A 13,199-nucleotide genomic window follows, 5' to 3' on the forward strand; every position below is an offset into this window, starting at 1 on the left:
CTTGTCCTCTCACCGTGTGCTGCACAACTTTGTATCATATACTTTTTTGCTCCGCTTCTATGCAACCTTTGGATGTGCACTATCCCCTATCCTGATAGGGGCCCTGAAACAATCACTAACCCCTACACCCTAGGCAATTGTGTAGATCTGAAAGGACATGATAGATGTAAGCAATATGGCAGAAATACCACCTAGCCTATCAGAGCGCAAGGTAGAGCTTAATCACATATTGCTTCAGATCATGAACTGCCTAGAGCAGTGGTTACCAACCGGTCGATAGCGATCGACTGGTCGATCTCCAAGCCATTCCTAGTTGATCACCAAACATTTCTGGAAAAAAACAATGTTAAAGCCTTGCGTTCCTATTTTTTTTAAATGTGTTTCGCGCTGTTGTCGGTAGGTGCACTAGATTCAGCAGCCCTTGTGCCGGGAAGGCATAGTGTTCCCATTTTGAACCATTTCATGTGTCTGAAGATAGAACTCTGCCTACCTGGCAGGCCCAGAGTGCAAATCAAGTGCACCTATAGGCAATGTTCCCTCTAAGCTACGCACGTGAGTGACCGCACACTTCCTCCAGGACTGCTGGGCAGAAGAAATGCCATGCTGCGCAGAGAGGCAAGAGATTGAAATTCCCTGACCAACCCATTAGTTTGCACTATATACAGTACCAGTCAAAAGTTTGGACACACCTACTCATTCCAGGGTTTTTCTTTATTTTGGCTATTTTCTACATTGTAGAATAATAGTGAAGACATCAAAACCATGAAAAATCAAAATATATTTTATATATGAGATTCTTCAAAGTAGCCACCCTTTGCCTTGATGACAGGCAAAGAACAGCTCAAATGAGCAAAGAGAAACGACAGTCCATCATTACTTTAAAGGCATGAACTGCCCAGAAAATGTCAAGAACTTTGAAAGTTTCTTCAAGTAAAGTCGCAAAAACCATCAAGCACAATGATGAAACTGGCTCTCATGAGGACCGCCACAGGAAAGGAAGACCCAGAGTTACCACTGCTGCAGAGGATAAGGTCATTAGAGTTACCAGCCGCAGAAATTGCAGCCCAAATAAATGCTTCACAGAGTTCAAGTAAAAGACACATCTCAAAATCAACTGTTCAGAGGAGACTGCGTGAATCAGGCCTTCATGGTCGAATTGCTGCAAAGAAACCACTACCATCAAGAAGAAGAGACTTGCTTGGGCCAAGAAGCACGAGCAATCGACATTAGACTGGTGGAAATCTGTCATTTGGTCTGATGAGTCCAAATTTGCAATTTTTGGTTCCAACCGCGGTGTCTTTGTGAGACGCAGAGTAGGTGAACGGATTATCTCCGCATCTGTGGTTCCCACCGTGAAGCATGGAGGAGGTGGTTTGATGGTGTGGGGGTGCTTTGCTGGTGACAATGTCAGTGATTTATTTAGAATTCAAGGCACACTTAACCAGCATGGCTACCACAGCATTCTGCAGCGATACGCCATCCCATCTGGTTTGCGCTTAGTGGGACTATCATTTGTTTTTCAACAGGACAATGACCCAAAACACACCTCCAAGCTGTGTAAGGGCTATTTGACCAAGAAGGAGAGTGATGGAGTGCTGCATCAGATGACCTGGCCTCCACAATCACTCGACCTCAACCCAATTGAGATGGTTTGGGATGAGTTGGACCGCAGAGTGAAGGAGAAGCAGCCAACAAGTGCTCAGCATATGTAGTCTCCCTCAAGACTATTGGAAAAGCATTCCTCATGAAGCTGGTTGAGAGAATTCCAAGAGTGTGCAAAGCTATCATCAAAGCAAAGAAGAAAAAAAATGGTCTGTCCAAAATTTTGGTCTGTCCAAAATGTTTACTGGTACTGTAGATTTTTTCTGTGATCGAATCAACATTATATCAGGCCCTTGTCAATGCAACAAATCTAACTTTGTAAGATTGCGTCTTTGATTTTGTTGTAGGCAGAGATAGAGTGCAATGGAGAAGAATTCTCTTGGCGGGGTAGCCCATGAGCGTTATTTCAATCACCTGTGAGTAAATGCGCTTTTCAGATCAGTTTAGATCAGAGCGCAGAGCCAAGCGTGCGCACATTTGTTGATATTATTTGCTAGTTAGCGAGTTATTAGCCCAGTTATAGGTAAGTATGGGTCAGCAATGGGGAGTTACTGCTTCATGCAAGCACAAAATGTGTCTTTGAAAAGCCAGTCCGGTGTCTTAATTAAAGGGCAGTGTTGTATTTTGAGACAGGCTTGAATATGTAAATAAGCCAATAGGAGAGGGGAAGCCTGCATTGTCTAATTCTCTGTATGGTAATAATAATTCATTTGATTTTGTAAAGTGGTTTCTTGCATCATGCAACAATGCAATTTACAGTCACCAATTTGACCCATGGTTTTACAGACCAAGTAAAAAATAAAAATAAATAATGTCAAGCCCTTCATAACATGAAAACTGTTTTAAAGTCTCATGCAATGTAGGCCTGCATTGAACACCACATATAGGCTACTGTAGGCCATAGAAATCAAAAGCTATTTTCATGTGAAAATGTTATGGGATTTGCTCCATTGGTTTTGTTGGAAGGCCTACATTATGCTCAAATAGCCACAATAGCCTATTGGCTGCTGTCTAAAACTGTAAGGGTTCAGCTTCAGTGTTCAAAATTCTCGCAATGTTCAAGTTTTCCGCTCACAAGACCAAAAATTTGCTCAGTGCACGAAAACATTTGAGGGAACATTGCCTATAGGCCTACCGCTGGCCAATAAGATAGCTCAGATCACAGTGTCTGCACAGTTACCTTGCGCCATAGACCGCTGCTCCCTCCCCTCAGACTTACCATCAGATGCAGGCCATCAGTCCAGTAAAATATATATATATAAATATATATATATTATATATATATTATGCTCACTCAGCTGTGCCTCACAGGTAATACAACAAATTATATATTACCAGTGTAATCATATAGGCTACCTACAATTTTGAAATATAATTTCAAAATGGTCTGAGAAGAACAACATGCAGTGATAATGTATTGGGCCTATGGCCTACTGCACAAACCTCATTGCTACAGATCTGTTTTTAATTGGTTAATGTTTTTAGTTTTTGAAGTCATGTTTAAAAAAAATATCTGAGCGGTAGATCTCGGCTTGCATTTTGACTCAGAAAGTGATCTTGACTCAGAAAAGGTTGGTGACCACTGGCTTAGAGGCTAGGGGCTAGGAATGGTATCTGGAGTCTCCTGCTTTCATCCTGTTCATTGATTTCCCTCTTTGTGTTTAGTTACTTTAAGAAGTTCCAGTACTGCGGCTACGCCCCTCACGTGCGCAGCTGCAAGCCCAACACGGACGGCATCTCGTCCTTCGAGGACCTCCTGGCCAACATCGTCCTGAGGGTGTTCGTCTGGGTGGTGTCTGCCACCACGTGCTTCGGCAACGTCTTCGTCATCTGCATGCGCTCCTACATCCGATCGGAGAACAAGCTCCATGCCATGTGTATCATCTCCCTATGTTGTAAGAGACACCTTTCATATCAATTCAACTCAGGCCCCGATTCAATAGATTTTAGGGCTGACCCCAATTATATATATTATTTTTTTATGGCACACGAGACACCTGTCTTATTTGTGCCCATCTCAGTGAACTAATCCATTGCGGAGGCCAAGACTAATCCATTGCGAAGGCCTTGGTGATGGCACAGTAGAAGGGGAGTGTGGCTGCGCAATGCACGTCTATCTCCCGTCAATTTGTGCACATTCATTGTTTCATAACTTCATTGTGTGAATTGTTTGCATTTGATTGTTAGTGTCTATCAAGTCCCCATTACATATCACCATTAGTACATTTCCCGTTAATTCCTATCATTTCTAATCTACAATGTTTGTTTGGTTACGGTAATGTCTGTTAATGCATTCAATATATTATTATTCTAGTCTTTTACCGTTCACATTGTCGGAGTGGACACATTGTTTGCAGAGTGCACAACCTATGCTACACTTGTGAGAAACAAGTAATGTTTTCTTCACCTCACACAGCAAGAAAAAAAAGTCTGTTTTTACATCCATTGAGAATGACAATTCTTCAATGTATTTGAAAAATCATTCCAGCTCTCTCCCTTTCGATAACCACTCAGCGTGAAAGGGAAAAATGTCATGCTCTGATCCATAAAACGTCATAAAATAGGCCTACCTGATAACTTCTTATCCGTTGTAGAAATAGCCTACAGCTGTGTCTGTCCGGAGCTCACTGGCACAGGAAACTCTGAGGGCCCAGAATATTTTATACAATGTGGCAAGGATCTTCAGGCTGGACCCAAGTTAATAGTTGATACAATGGTTCAAGTTTGTTGCAGACAGGCCATGCGTAGCCAATGTGATTTATAAGATCAAAATAAATAATCTGGATATTTTCTACGGGCAGGCTGCAATGTTTTTAGTTGTTAAATTAAACTGTTCCACGAAAATGTGCATCTGAAAACCATAACTGGCACGCAGATCAGTAGAAATGGTAAGATAAATTGGCATTCCACATGAGAAAGTTTGCCGACTCCTCGTGTAGCCTATTACCGGCAATTTCAGGAGAGTAACTGCAGAATCTGCGAAAGCCAGTAGGAGCTGGAGGATGATGGTCGGGACAGGTTAAGGTTTTTTTCTTCAAGTTATCTTGATCTTTGGCTCCCTCTTGAGTAATTTGTGATTTATTTCATCAAACAGTGAGCTTAAAGCATCAGACAAGCTCAATGGGGGGGGGGGGACAGCCCAATTTCATTAAAATAAAGAAAAACCACACTGCAGCTTCAATCAGAATGTTTATGCTGTATTGTAAGGGAAGGTGAGGTTTTGCGTCAATATCCAGTGACAATGTCCGCGAGAGGGACAGCGTTCTGGGTGTGTCATTTAAGACGTGGTGAACACCTCAGATAGAGTGAACATTCTTATTGAACTCTAAGTGCAGGTTTCTCTTTTCAGCAAACAAATGAATTGGGGTCTTTAGCTTTGATATGCAGGTTTAGCTTTTGAACTGTCGACATTCACAGTGGCCACCACCAAACCATTGGTACATAGTATGTTTATGTCTTACTACCCTGGGAGTCGGAGAGAGGGCTACATTATCTGGCTACATAACATGTCTTTGTGCCTTCGCTACAAGCCAGGCCCACCTTTCTGCTCAATTAAACTAGCTTTGTCACAAATGCGGTGATGCAGGGAATGAGATAGACATATTAATGGTTACTTCCTTGGAAGTCAGCAGGATAGCTATATTACCTGCATTTTCCCTGTATCTGTGCCCTGCACAGTGAGGCACACCTTTCTGTTCAATTTAACTAAACTTTGCTACAGTATGCAAGGCTTGAGATAATATTAAAGCTGATCTACAGTGAGGGAAAAAAGTATTTGATCCCCTGCTGATTTTGTACGTTTGCCCACTGACAAAGAAATGATCAGTCTATAATTTTAATGGTAGGTTTATTTGAACAGTGAGAGAGAATAACAACAAAGAAATCCAGAAAAACGCATGTCAAAAATGTTATAAATTGATTTACATTTTAATGAGGGAAATAAGTATTTGACCCCCTCTCAATCAGAAAGATTTCTGGCTCCCAGGTGTCTTTTATACAGGTAACGAGATGAGATTAGGAGCACACTCTTAAAGGGAGTGCTCCTAATCTCAGCTTGTTACCTGTATAAAAGACACCTGTCCACAGAAGCAATCAATCAATCAGATTCCAAACTCTCCACCATGGCCAAGACCAAAGAGCTCTCCAAGGATGTCAGGGACAAGATTGTAGACCTACACAAGGCTGGAATGGGCTACAAGACCATCGCCAAGCAGCTTGGTGAGAAGGTGACAACAGTTGGTGCGATTATTCGCAAATGGAAGAAACACAAAAGAACTGTCAATCTCCCTCGGCATGGGGCTCCATGCAAGATCTCACCTCGTGGAGTTGCAATGATCGTGAGAACGGTGAGCAATCAGCCCAGAACTACACAGGAGGATCTTGTCAATGATCTCAAGGCAGCTGGGACCATAGTCACCAAGAAAACAATTGGTAACACACTACGCCATGAAGGACTGAAATCCTGCAGTGCCCGCAAGGTCCCCCTGCTCAAGAAAGCACATATACATGCCTGTCTGAAGTTTGCCAATGAACATCTGAATGATTCAGAGGAGAACTGGGTGAAAGTGTTGTGGTCAGATGAGACCAAAATGGAGCTCTTTGGCATCAACTCAACTTGCCGTGTTTGGAGGAGGAAGAATGCTGCCTATGACCCCAAGAACACCATCCCCACCGTCAAACATGGAGGTGGAAACATTATGCTTTGGGGGTGTTTTTCTGCTAAGGGGCCAGGACAACTTCACCGCATCAAAGGGACGATGGACGGGGCCATGTACCGTCAAATCTTGGGTGAGAACCTCCTTCCCTCAGCCAGGGCATTGAAAATGGGTCGTAGCTGGGTATTCCAGCATGACAATGACCCAAAACACACGGCCAAGGCAACAAAGGAGTGGCTCAAGAAGAAGCACCTTAAGACCCTGGAGTGGCCTAGCCAGTCTCCAGACCTTAATCACATAGAAAATCTGTGGAGGGAGCTGAAGGTTCGAGTTGCCAAACGTCAGCCTCGAAACCTTAATGACTTGGAGAAGATCTGCAAAGAGGAGTGGGACAAAATCCTTCCAGAGATGTGTGCAAACCTGGTGGCCAACTACAAGAAACGTCTGACCTCTGTGATTGCCAACAAGGGTTTTGCCACCAAGTACTAAGTCATGTTTTGCAGAGGGGTCAAATACTTATTTCCCTCATTAAAATGCAAATCAATTTATAACATTTTTGACATGCGTTTTTCTGGATTTATGTTGTTATTCTGTCTCTCACTGTTCAAATAAACCTCCCATTAAAATGATAGACTGATCATTTCTTTGTCAGTGGGCAAACGTACAAAATCAGCAGGGGATCAAACACTTTTTTTCCCCTCACTGTACCACCACCCCCCCATCCCCCAAAAAAGAAAAAGCTTGAGATATACAGTATGTCGAAAGCTTGGGACTATAAGGTTCAATCTGCAAAAATATTAAATGGCTTTAAAGTTCCGAACCCTCATTGGTTTGAATGGTGTCAGCAATTTTTATATTTTATTCTTTTGAACTTAACAACATGAATTGGGGTATTAATAGGACTATATAGGTAGAGAACATTGAACAGAACAAGGCTATGTCAATAACTAAACAAAAATGCAGATAGAACCTTATAGTCCCAAGCTCTCTATGTATTTAGGACTTATCCTTGTGAAGATCAGAATGTGTTTGGCAGACCCCCCACCATCCTTTACACTTTAATGTTGGTAGGTGTCAGATGAAAAAAGCTTTTTTGATTTGCACATTTGGTACCTTTCCACATCAAAGGATGTGCAATGACACGGTCTAGAGCTATGTTATGGAATGAGTCACTGAGTCGTGTAAGAGAGAGAGCCCAGTGCCATACAGAGGAAATGTGAGCTGTAAATATGTTGTTGTCTGTTTTGGCATCACCGTTACTGCAGTCAAAAACCAGCCAGATGAATTTGTCTTGGACCAAAATGTCATATGTATTCAATTTCCATGTGACATTTCTGTTTGATTTCCTTGCGCAAATATTTCATCTCTAAGTTGATTGATGGCTTACTGAAAAAGGGGACATCTCAGCAGAGTCAAACAGACTTCAAAGTTTGGTTAAAGCTTATTGCAAATATGGAGGTTTAAGATAAAGTTAATATATTACCAGAAAAGTTTGTCATTGTAAATTCGGGAGGTGCCGGAACAAAAAGTGAGCGCGAGAGGGGGGTGACCTGGGGAGTTCTGAGGTTGTGAGGTACTGGAACGCATGAAAAAAAGTGGCATAGAGCAGTAGAGTAGAGGCACTTACAGAACTTGCACACATGGGGAATATCTTTAGTAGCCTAGGGTCCGGGAAAAATTGGGCCTTTTATAAACGCCTTTCATGCAATTCTACATCATTTTACATGGCAGAATCTTTTTTAATACCGCACAAATGATCAAAATGGTACTTTGACACTGACAAATTGAGAATCTGAGATAAAAAAAACGACCTTGACTTGAATCCATCAATAGCCCAGGACTAGGTGTGTGGAGACACATATTGTAGGCTACAATGAGGAGGAAATTAGTCCTAAAAATGCATTCCAGTTTCACTGACTCACCCAATGATGCGCAGCTCACTCGCTGGTGATGGCTGATGCACTCGTGCCAAAAGCCTCTCTCTTTCTTGTTTTATTTTGTAAAACAATATTTGGAAGTTGATCAAATATTTTGGTAGCCTACAGCATAGTCTTCTCTTTTCAGCATGGGCCATTTGCTTTCCAACCTGTGTTTTCCCTAAATTGTATTTGAAATATTTTCAATCCACAGCTAGGCTATTTTTTAAAATAAGCTCTTGATCCTCTGATCCGGCTCAAATTAAGCACTGGTTGTATTACAAAGTTTGTACATGACAATGCTATTAACCCTGAATGGATTGTTCACTCTGAAATCAATTTGTCCTTCACATTTATACCTCAGAAGTGTCGAAGTTGAGCTGTGCTTTTATTCCACTTGTAGATGCTCTGAAGGCCTACTACTGAGACTAAAAGCTTGGCCCATTACATTACTGAAGTTTGCATTGCTCCAAGTCTACAGTTACTATTTTCTGCACTTTATGACTCTTAAATGACTTTAGAATTAATTGACTATAGAGTAAGTCCATGTAACCAAGGAGTTAGATTGAAAAGAAATTAGCGCTAACCGAAGTACGACGTTTCACTGTAAAAAGTTGAGCAGATAGTATTAATGCACATACTGAGTTCAATTTGGTAATAGTAATTACTCTAGCAACTCACTTCCACCACCCAGGTGCCGACGGACTGATGGGCGTTTACCTCTTCATGATTGGCGCCTACGACCTCAAGTTCCGCGGTGAGTACAACCGCCACGCCCAGGCCTGGATGGACAGCGTCCAGTGTCAGGTGATCGGCTCCCTCGCCATGCTCTCCACTGAGGTTTCCGTCCTCCTTCTCACCTACCTCACCCTGGAGAAGTACATCTGTATCGTCTACCCCTTCCGGTATTTAACCCCGGGCTGCCGGCGCACTGTCTCGATCCTTCTGAGCATCTGGTTTATTGGCTTCATCATCGCCTTCCTCCCCCTGGTCTTCAAAGGATTGTTCAGGAACTTCTATGGTACCAACGGCGTGTGTTTTCCGTTACACTCGGAGCAGCCTGAGACAACGGGGGCGCAGGTGTACTCCATCGTCATCTTCCTGGGTGGGTGTCTTATCTAATTCAATGTTACTGTCAAGGTCAAATGAGTGTTGTCTATTTCCAATGTCATTCTGAAATGACAATTGTTCCAATGTCACTCTGACAAGAGCATTGTTTTTTTCAATATAGTTCCAAGTGCTGCTGTTATTAGATGTAGCCTACATTTTAATGTCCTAATCACGGGGCTCTCTTATTACATCAGAGGTTTGAGAAGCATGCCAGTAGCCGGAGGGTTGCTGCCTGGTTCAACTCCCAAGCCTGGCAACAAGGCTGCTGTTGTCAGAATCCAAACTACCATATAAACTGAGTGTACAAAACATTAGGAACACCTTCCTAATATTGAGTTGCACCCCCTTTTGCCCTCAGAACAGCCTCAATTTGTCGGAGCATGTACTACAAGGTGTTGAAAGCGTTTCACAGGGATGGTGGCCCATGTTGACTCCAATGTGTCCCACAGTTGTGTCAAGTTGGCTGGATGTCCTTTGGGTGGTGGACAATTCTTGAAACACACAGGAAACTGTTGAGCGGGAAAAACCCAGCAGCGTTGCAGTTCTTGACACACTCAAACCGATGCGCCTGGCACCTACTACCCAGAGGAAGCTGGTGTGAGGAGCTATAGGAGGACGGGCTCATTCCAATGGCTGGAATGGAATAAATGGAACGGAGTCAAACGTGGTTTCCATATGTTTGATACCGTTCCATTAATTCCATTCCAGCCATTACAATGAGCCTGTCCTCCTATAGCTCCTCCCACCAGCCTCCTCTGCTACTACTATACCCCGTCCAAAGGCACTTCAATATTTTGTCTTGCCCATTCACCCTCTGAATAGCACACATACACAATCCATGTCTCAATTGTCTCAAGGCTTAAAAGTCCTTCTTCAACCTGTCTCCTCCCCTTCATCTACACGGATTGAAGTGGATTTAACAAGTGACATCAATAAGGGATCATAGTTTTCACCTGATCAGTCTGTCATGAAGGAGCAGGTGTTCCTAATGTTTTGTACACTCAGTGTATACTTCCATTGTGCCCTTGAGCGGTTTTCTTCAGGGTTTCTACACTGTGGGTGCTAGTGTTCCACTATCAGCCTTTCAATGAGGGTTTGGTAGAGAAGACAAATGTCCATTATCGCAAAATGTTTCAAAGTGTTTTTCTATTATCTATTTTGTTATCCGTTACAAAGGCAGTACCACATTAGGCCCCTAAAATAAATGCATTGCTTTTGTCTCATTAAAGTTGCCACACTGGCCTTTGTCCCATGTGTGTACAACTGCAATACTTGTTTGAATTGTGCTGTAAAAGCAATTTCATGTTTTACTTTGTATGATAATGGATCTACCATTGAATAAGTTCCAAGGAGCTGATTAATTTATTTTCCCTCAACAGGCCTGAACCTGGTTGCGTTCCTCATAATCATATTGTCCTACGGGAGTATGTTCTACAACATCCAGAGGACAGGGACACAGACGACAAAATATAGTAACCACATCAAAAAGGAGGTGACCATAGCCAAGAGGTTCTTTTCCATCGTCATCACAGACTCTCTTTGCTGGATACCCATCTTTGTCCTCAAGATTCTATCACTGTTGCAGGTGGAGATTCCAGGTAGGAGTTTCAGTACTGTCATAATCTGACAATTTGTATAATTTCATACATTTCATTTGGAAACCCAGACAGGCTCAATGTGTAGCCTATTAAACGTACGTAGGCTACTATGCAGTGCCATCTTACATCAAAATATAAGTCCTTTTTACAGATATTATATTTGCATCATTCAGATTAGTTCCATAATCAATCCTATTTCCTGGTTGTAAATTGAATACCAAACTTCCAGGCAGATGGGTGTTTGCATGTTTACAAATGGACCAGCATCACAGAACATCCTCCATCCATCTACTTCTCTTTCAGCCCACCAACCCACGTCACATCACCTCACCCCTACTTCCTATGTATGTACTGTATACAGGAATGGAACTTTTGAGCACTAGCCCGCCGAGTTACTAGAACATGATTTCAACTAGCCTGGGTAAATTAGGGTGCACATTTTCTGCCATGCAATATTTGAAAAGACAACATTTCACTGGCCTGACAGGCTAGTTTGGCACATTTTCTCCTAGCCTGGTCTGAAAAGTACTTGCGGGCTAGTTCTAGCTTGATTTCCATCCCTGACTGTATGTTATACATATTGTCTTCAGGGAGAATGGCATTTTAAAAAACATATTTCCGTTGCTCATATAGTAAATGGACAATAATGTAATCTTCTCCTTCTTCCCGAATAGGAACCATCAGCTCCTGGGTGGTGATCTTCATTCTGCCCATCAACAGCGCCCTCAACCCCATACTGTACACCCTGACCACACGGCCATTCAAAGAGACCATCCTCCAGGTGTGGGCCAACTACAGGCAGAGGAGACCTCTGATGAGCAACCACCCAGCCCATCAACCCTCATTCACGTTGCAGGAGATGTGGCCTCTCCAAGAGAACAGCCAGACCCTGACTAAGCCCGGCGCCTACCTGGCGCGTCCCTCAAAAATATCCTGCACGTCTCAGCTACCGCCCGTGGAAAGTACAAACGGTGTATAATGCCCTTCGGTTTCAACAATTCATGTGGGTTCATGTGAATAGTACGTTTACAGCATGTTGACGGTTGTAGAGTCGATTAACATTTTGCACTGTGATTTGTACAGACATCAAAAGGAGCTCATTTGTACACATTTGACTATGTGCCATTCTACTCTGCTGACGCTTAGACTTTGGATTTGTGAATGCCTTCAGTTTGATGTGATTATTGACACACTTATGCCTTTGATTTATGAATATAAGAAAAAACAAATCACTCCCATGAGCATTCATTTCTGTATAGTTAATTGCTCCATATGTAATGTAGCCTACAGACTGTATACAGTATTGTATAGAATAAAGCAATCACTGTCATTCTCTGTTCTGGACTTGGATTTGTCATCATGTATGTTTTAATGATTTTTATTTTGTCTCAAATACAGTGCATTCGGAAAGTATTCAGACCCCTTCCCTTTTTCCACATTTTGTTACGTTACAGCCTTATTCTAAAATTGATTAAATAAAACATTTGCCTCAATCTACACACAATACCCCATAATGACTAAGCAAAAACAGGTTTTTAGAAAATGTATTCAAAATAAAATACCTTATTTAAATAGGTATTCAGACACTTTGCTATGAGACTCAAAATTGAGCTCAGGTGCATCCTGTTTCCATTGATCATTCTTGAGCTGTTTATACAACTTGATTGGAGTACACATGTGGTAAATTCAATTGATTGGACATGATTTGGAAAGGCACACACACCTGTCTATATAAGGTCCCACAGTTGAGAGTGCATGTCAGAGCAAAAACCAAGCCATGAGGTCGAAGGAATTGTCCATAGAGCGCCGAGAGAGGATTGTGTCAGGGCACAGATCTGGGGGAGGGTACCAAAAACATGTCTACAGCATTGAAGGTCCCCAAGTACACAGTGGCCTCCATCATTCATAAATGGAAGAAGTTTGGAACCACCAAGACTCTTCCTAGAGCTGGCTGCCTGGCCAAACTGAGCAATCGGGGGAGAAGGGCCTTGGTCAGGGAGGTGACCAAGAACCCGATGGTCACTCTGACAGAGCTCCAGAGTTCCTCTGTGGAGATGGGAGAACCTTCCAGAAGGAAAACCATCTCTGCAGCCCTCCACCAATCAGGCCTTTATGGTAGAGTGGCCAGACGGAAGCCACTCCTCAGTAAAAGGCACGACAGCCTGCTTGGAGTTTGCCAAAAAGCACCAAAAGGACTCGCAGACCATGAGAAACAAGAATCTCTGGTCTGATGAAACCAAGATTGAACTCTTTGGCCTGAATGCCAAGCGTCACGTCTGGTGGAAACCTGGCACCATCCCTACGGTGAAGCATGGTGG

General features: G+C 42.7%; 1 protein-coding gene across 1 annotated transcript in view; it reads left to right on the forward strand.

Annotated features, from left to right (window-relative positions):
* LOC121537320 (relaxin receptor 1-like) overlaps positions 1-12,283 on the forward strand; it is a 101,389-nt gene extending 89,106 nt beyond the window's left edge. Inside the window, exons 14-17 of the mRNA XM_041844978.2 lie at positions 3,268-3,497; positions 8,868-9,278; positions 10,663-10,881; positions 11,556-12,283. Of these exons, the coding sequence (XP_041700912.2) occupies positions 3,268-3,497; positions 8,868-9,278; positions 10,663-10,881; positions 11,556-11,860 (1,165 nt within the window). The 3' untranslated portion in view covers positions 11,861-12,283. The remainder of the gene's footprint in view (positions 1-3,267; positions 3,498-8,867; positions 9,279-10,662; positions 10,882-11,555) is intronic.
* The last annotated feature ends 916 nt before the right edge of the window (positions 12,284-13,199 follow it).

Source organism: Coregonus clupeaformis, chromosome 2 (assembly GCF_020615455.1).
Source record: "Coregonus clupeaformis isolate EN_2021a chromosome 2, ASM2061545v1, whole genome shotgun sequence".
In the NCBI taxonomy this organism is placed as follows: domain Eukaryota; kingdom Metazoa; phylum Chordata; class Actinopteri; order Salmoniformes; family Salmonidae; genus Coregonus; species Coregonus clupeaformis.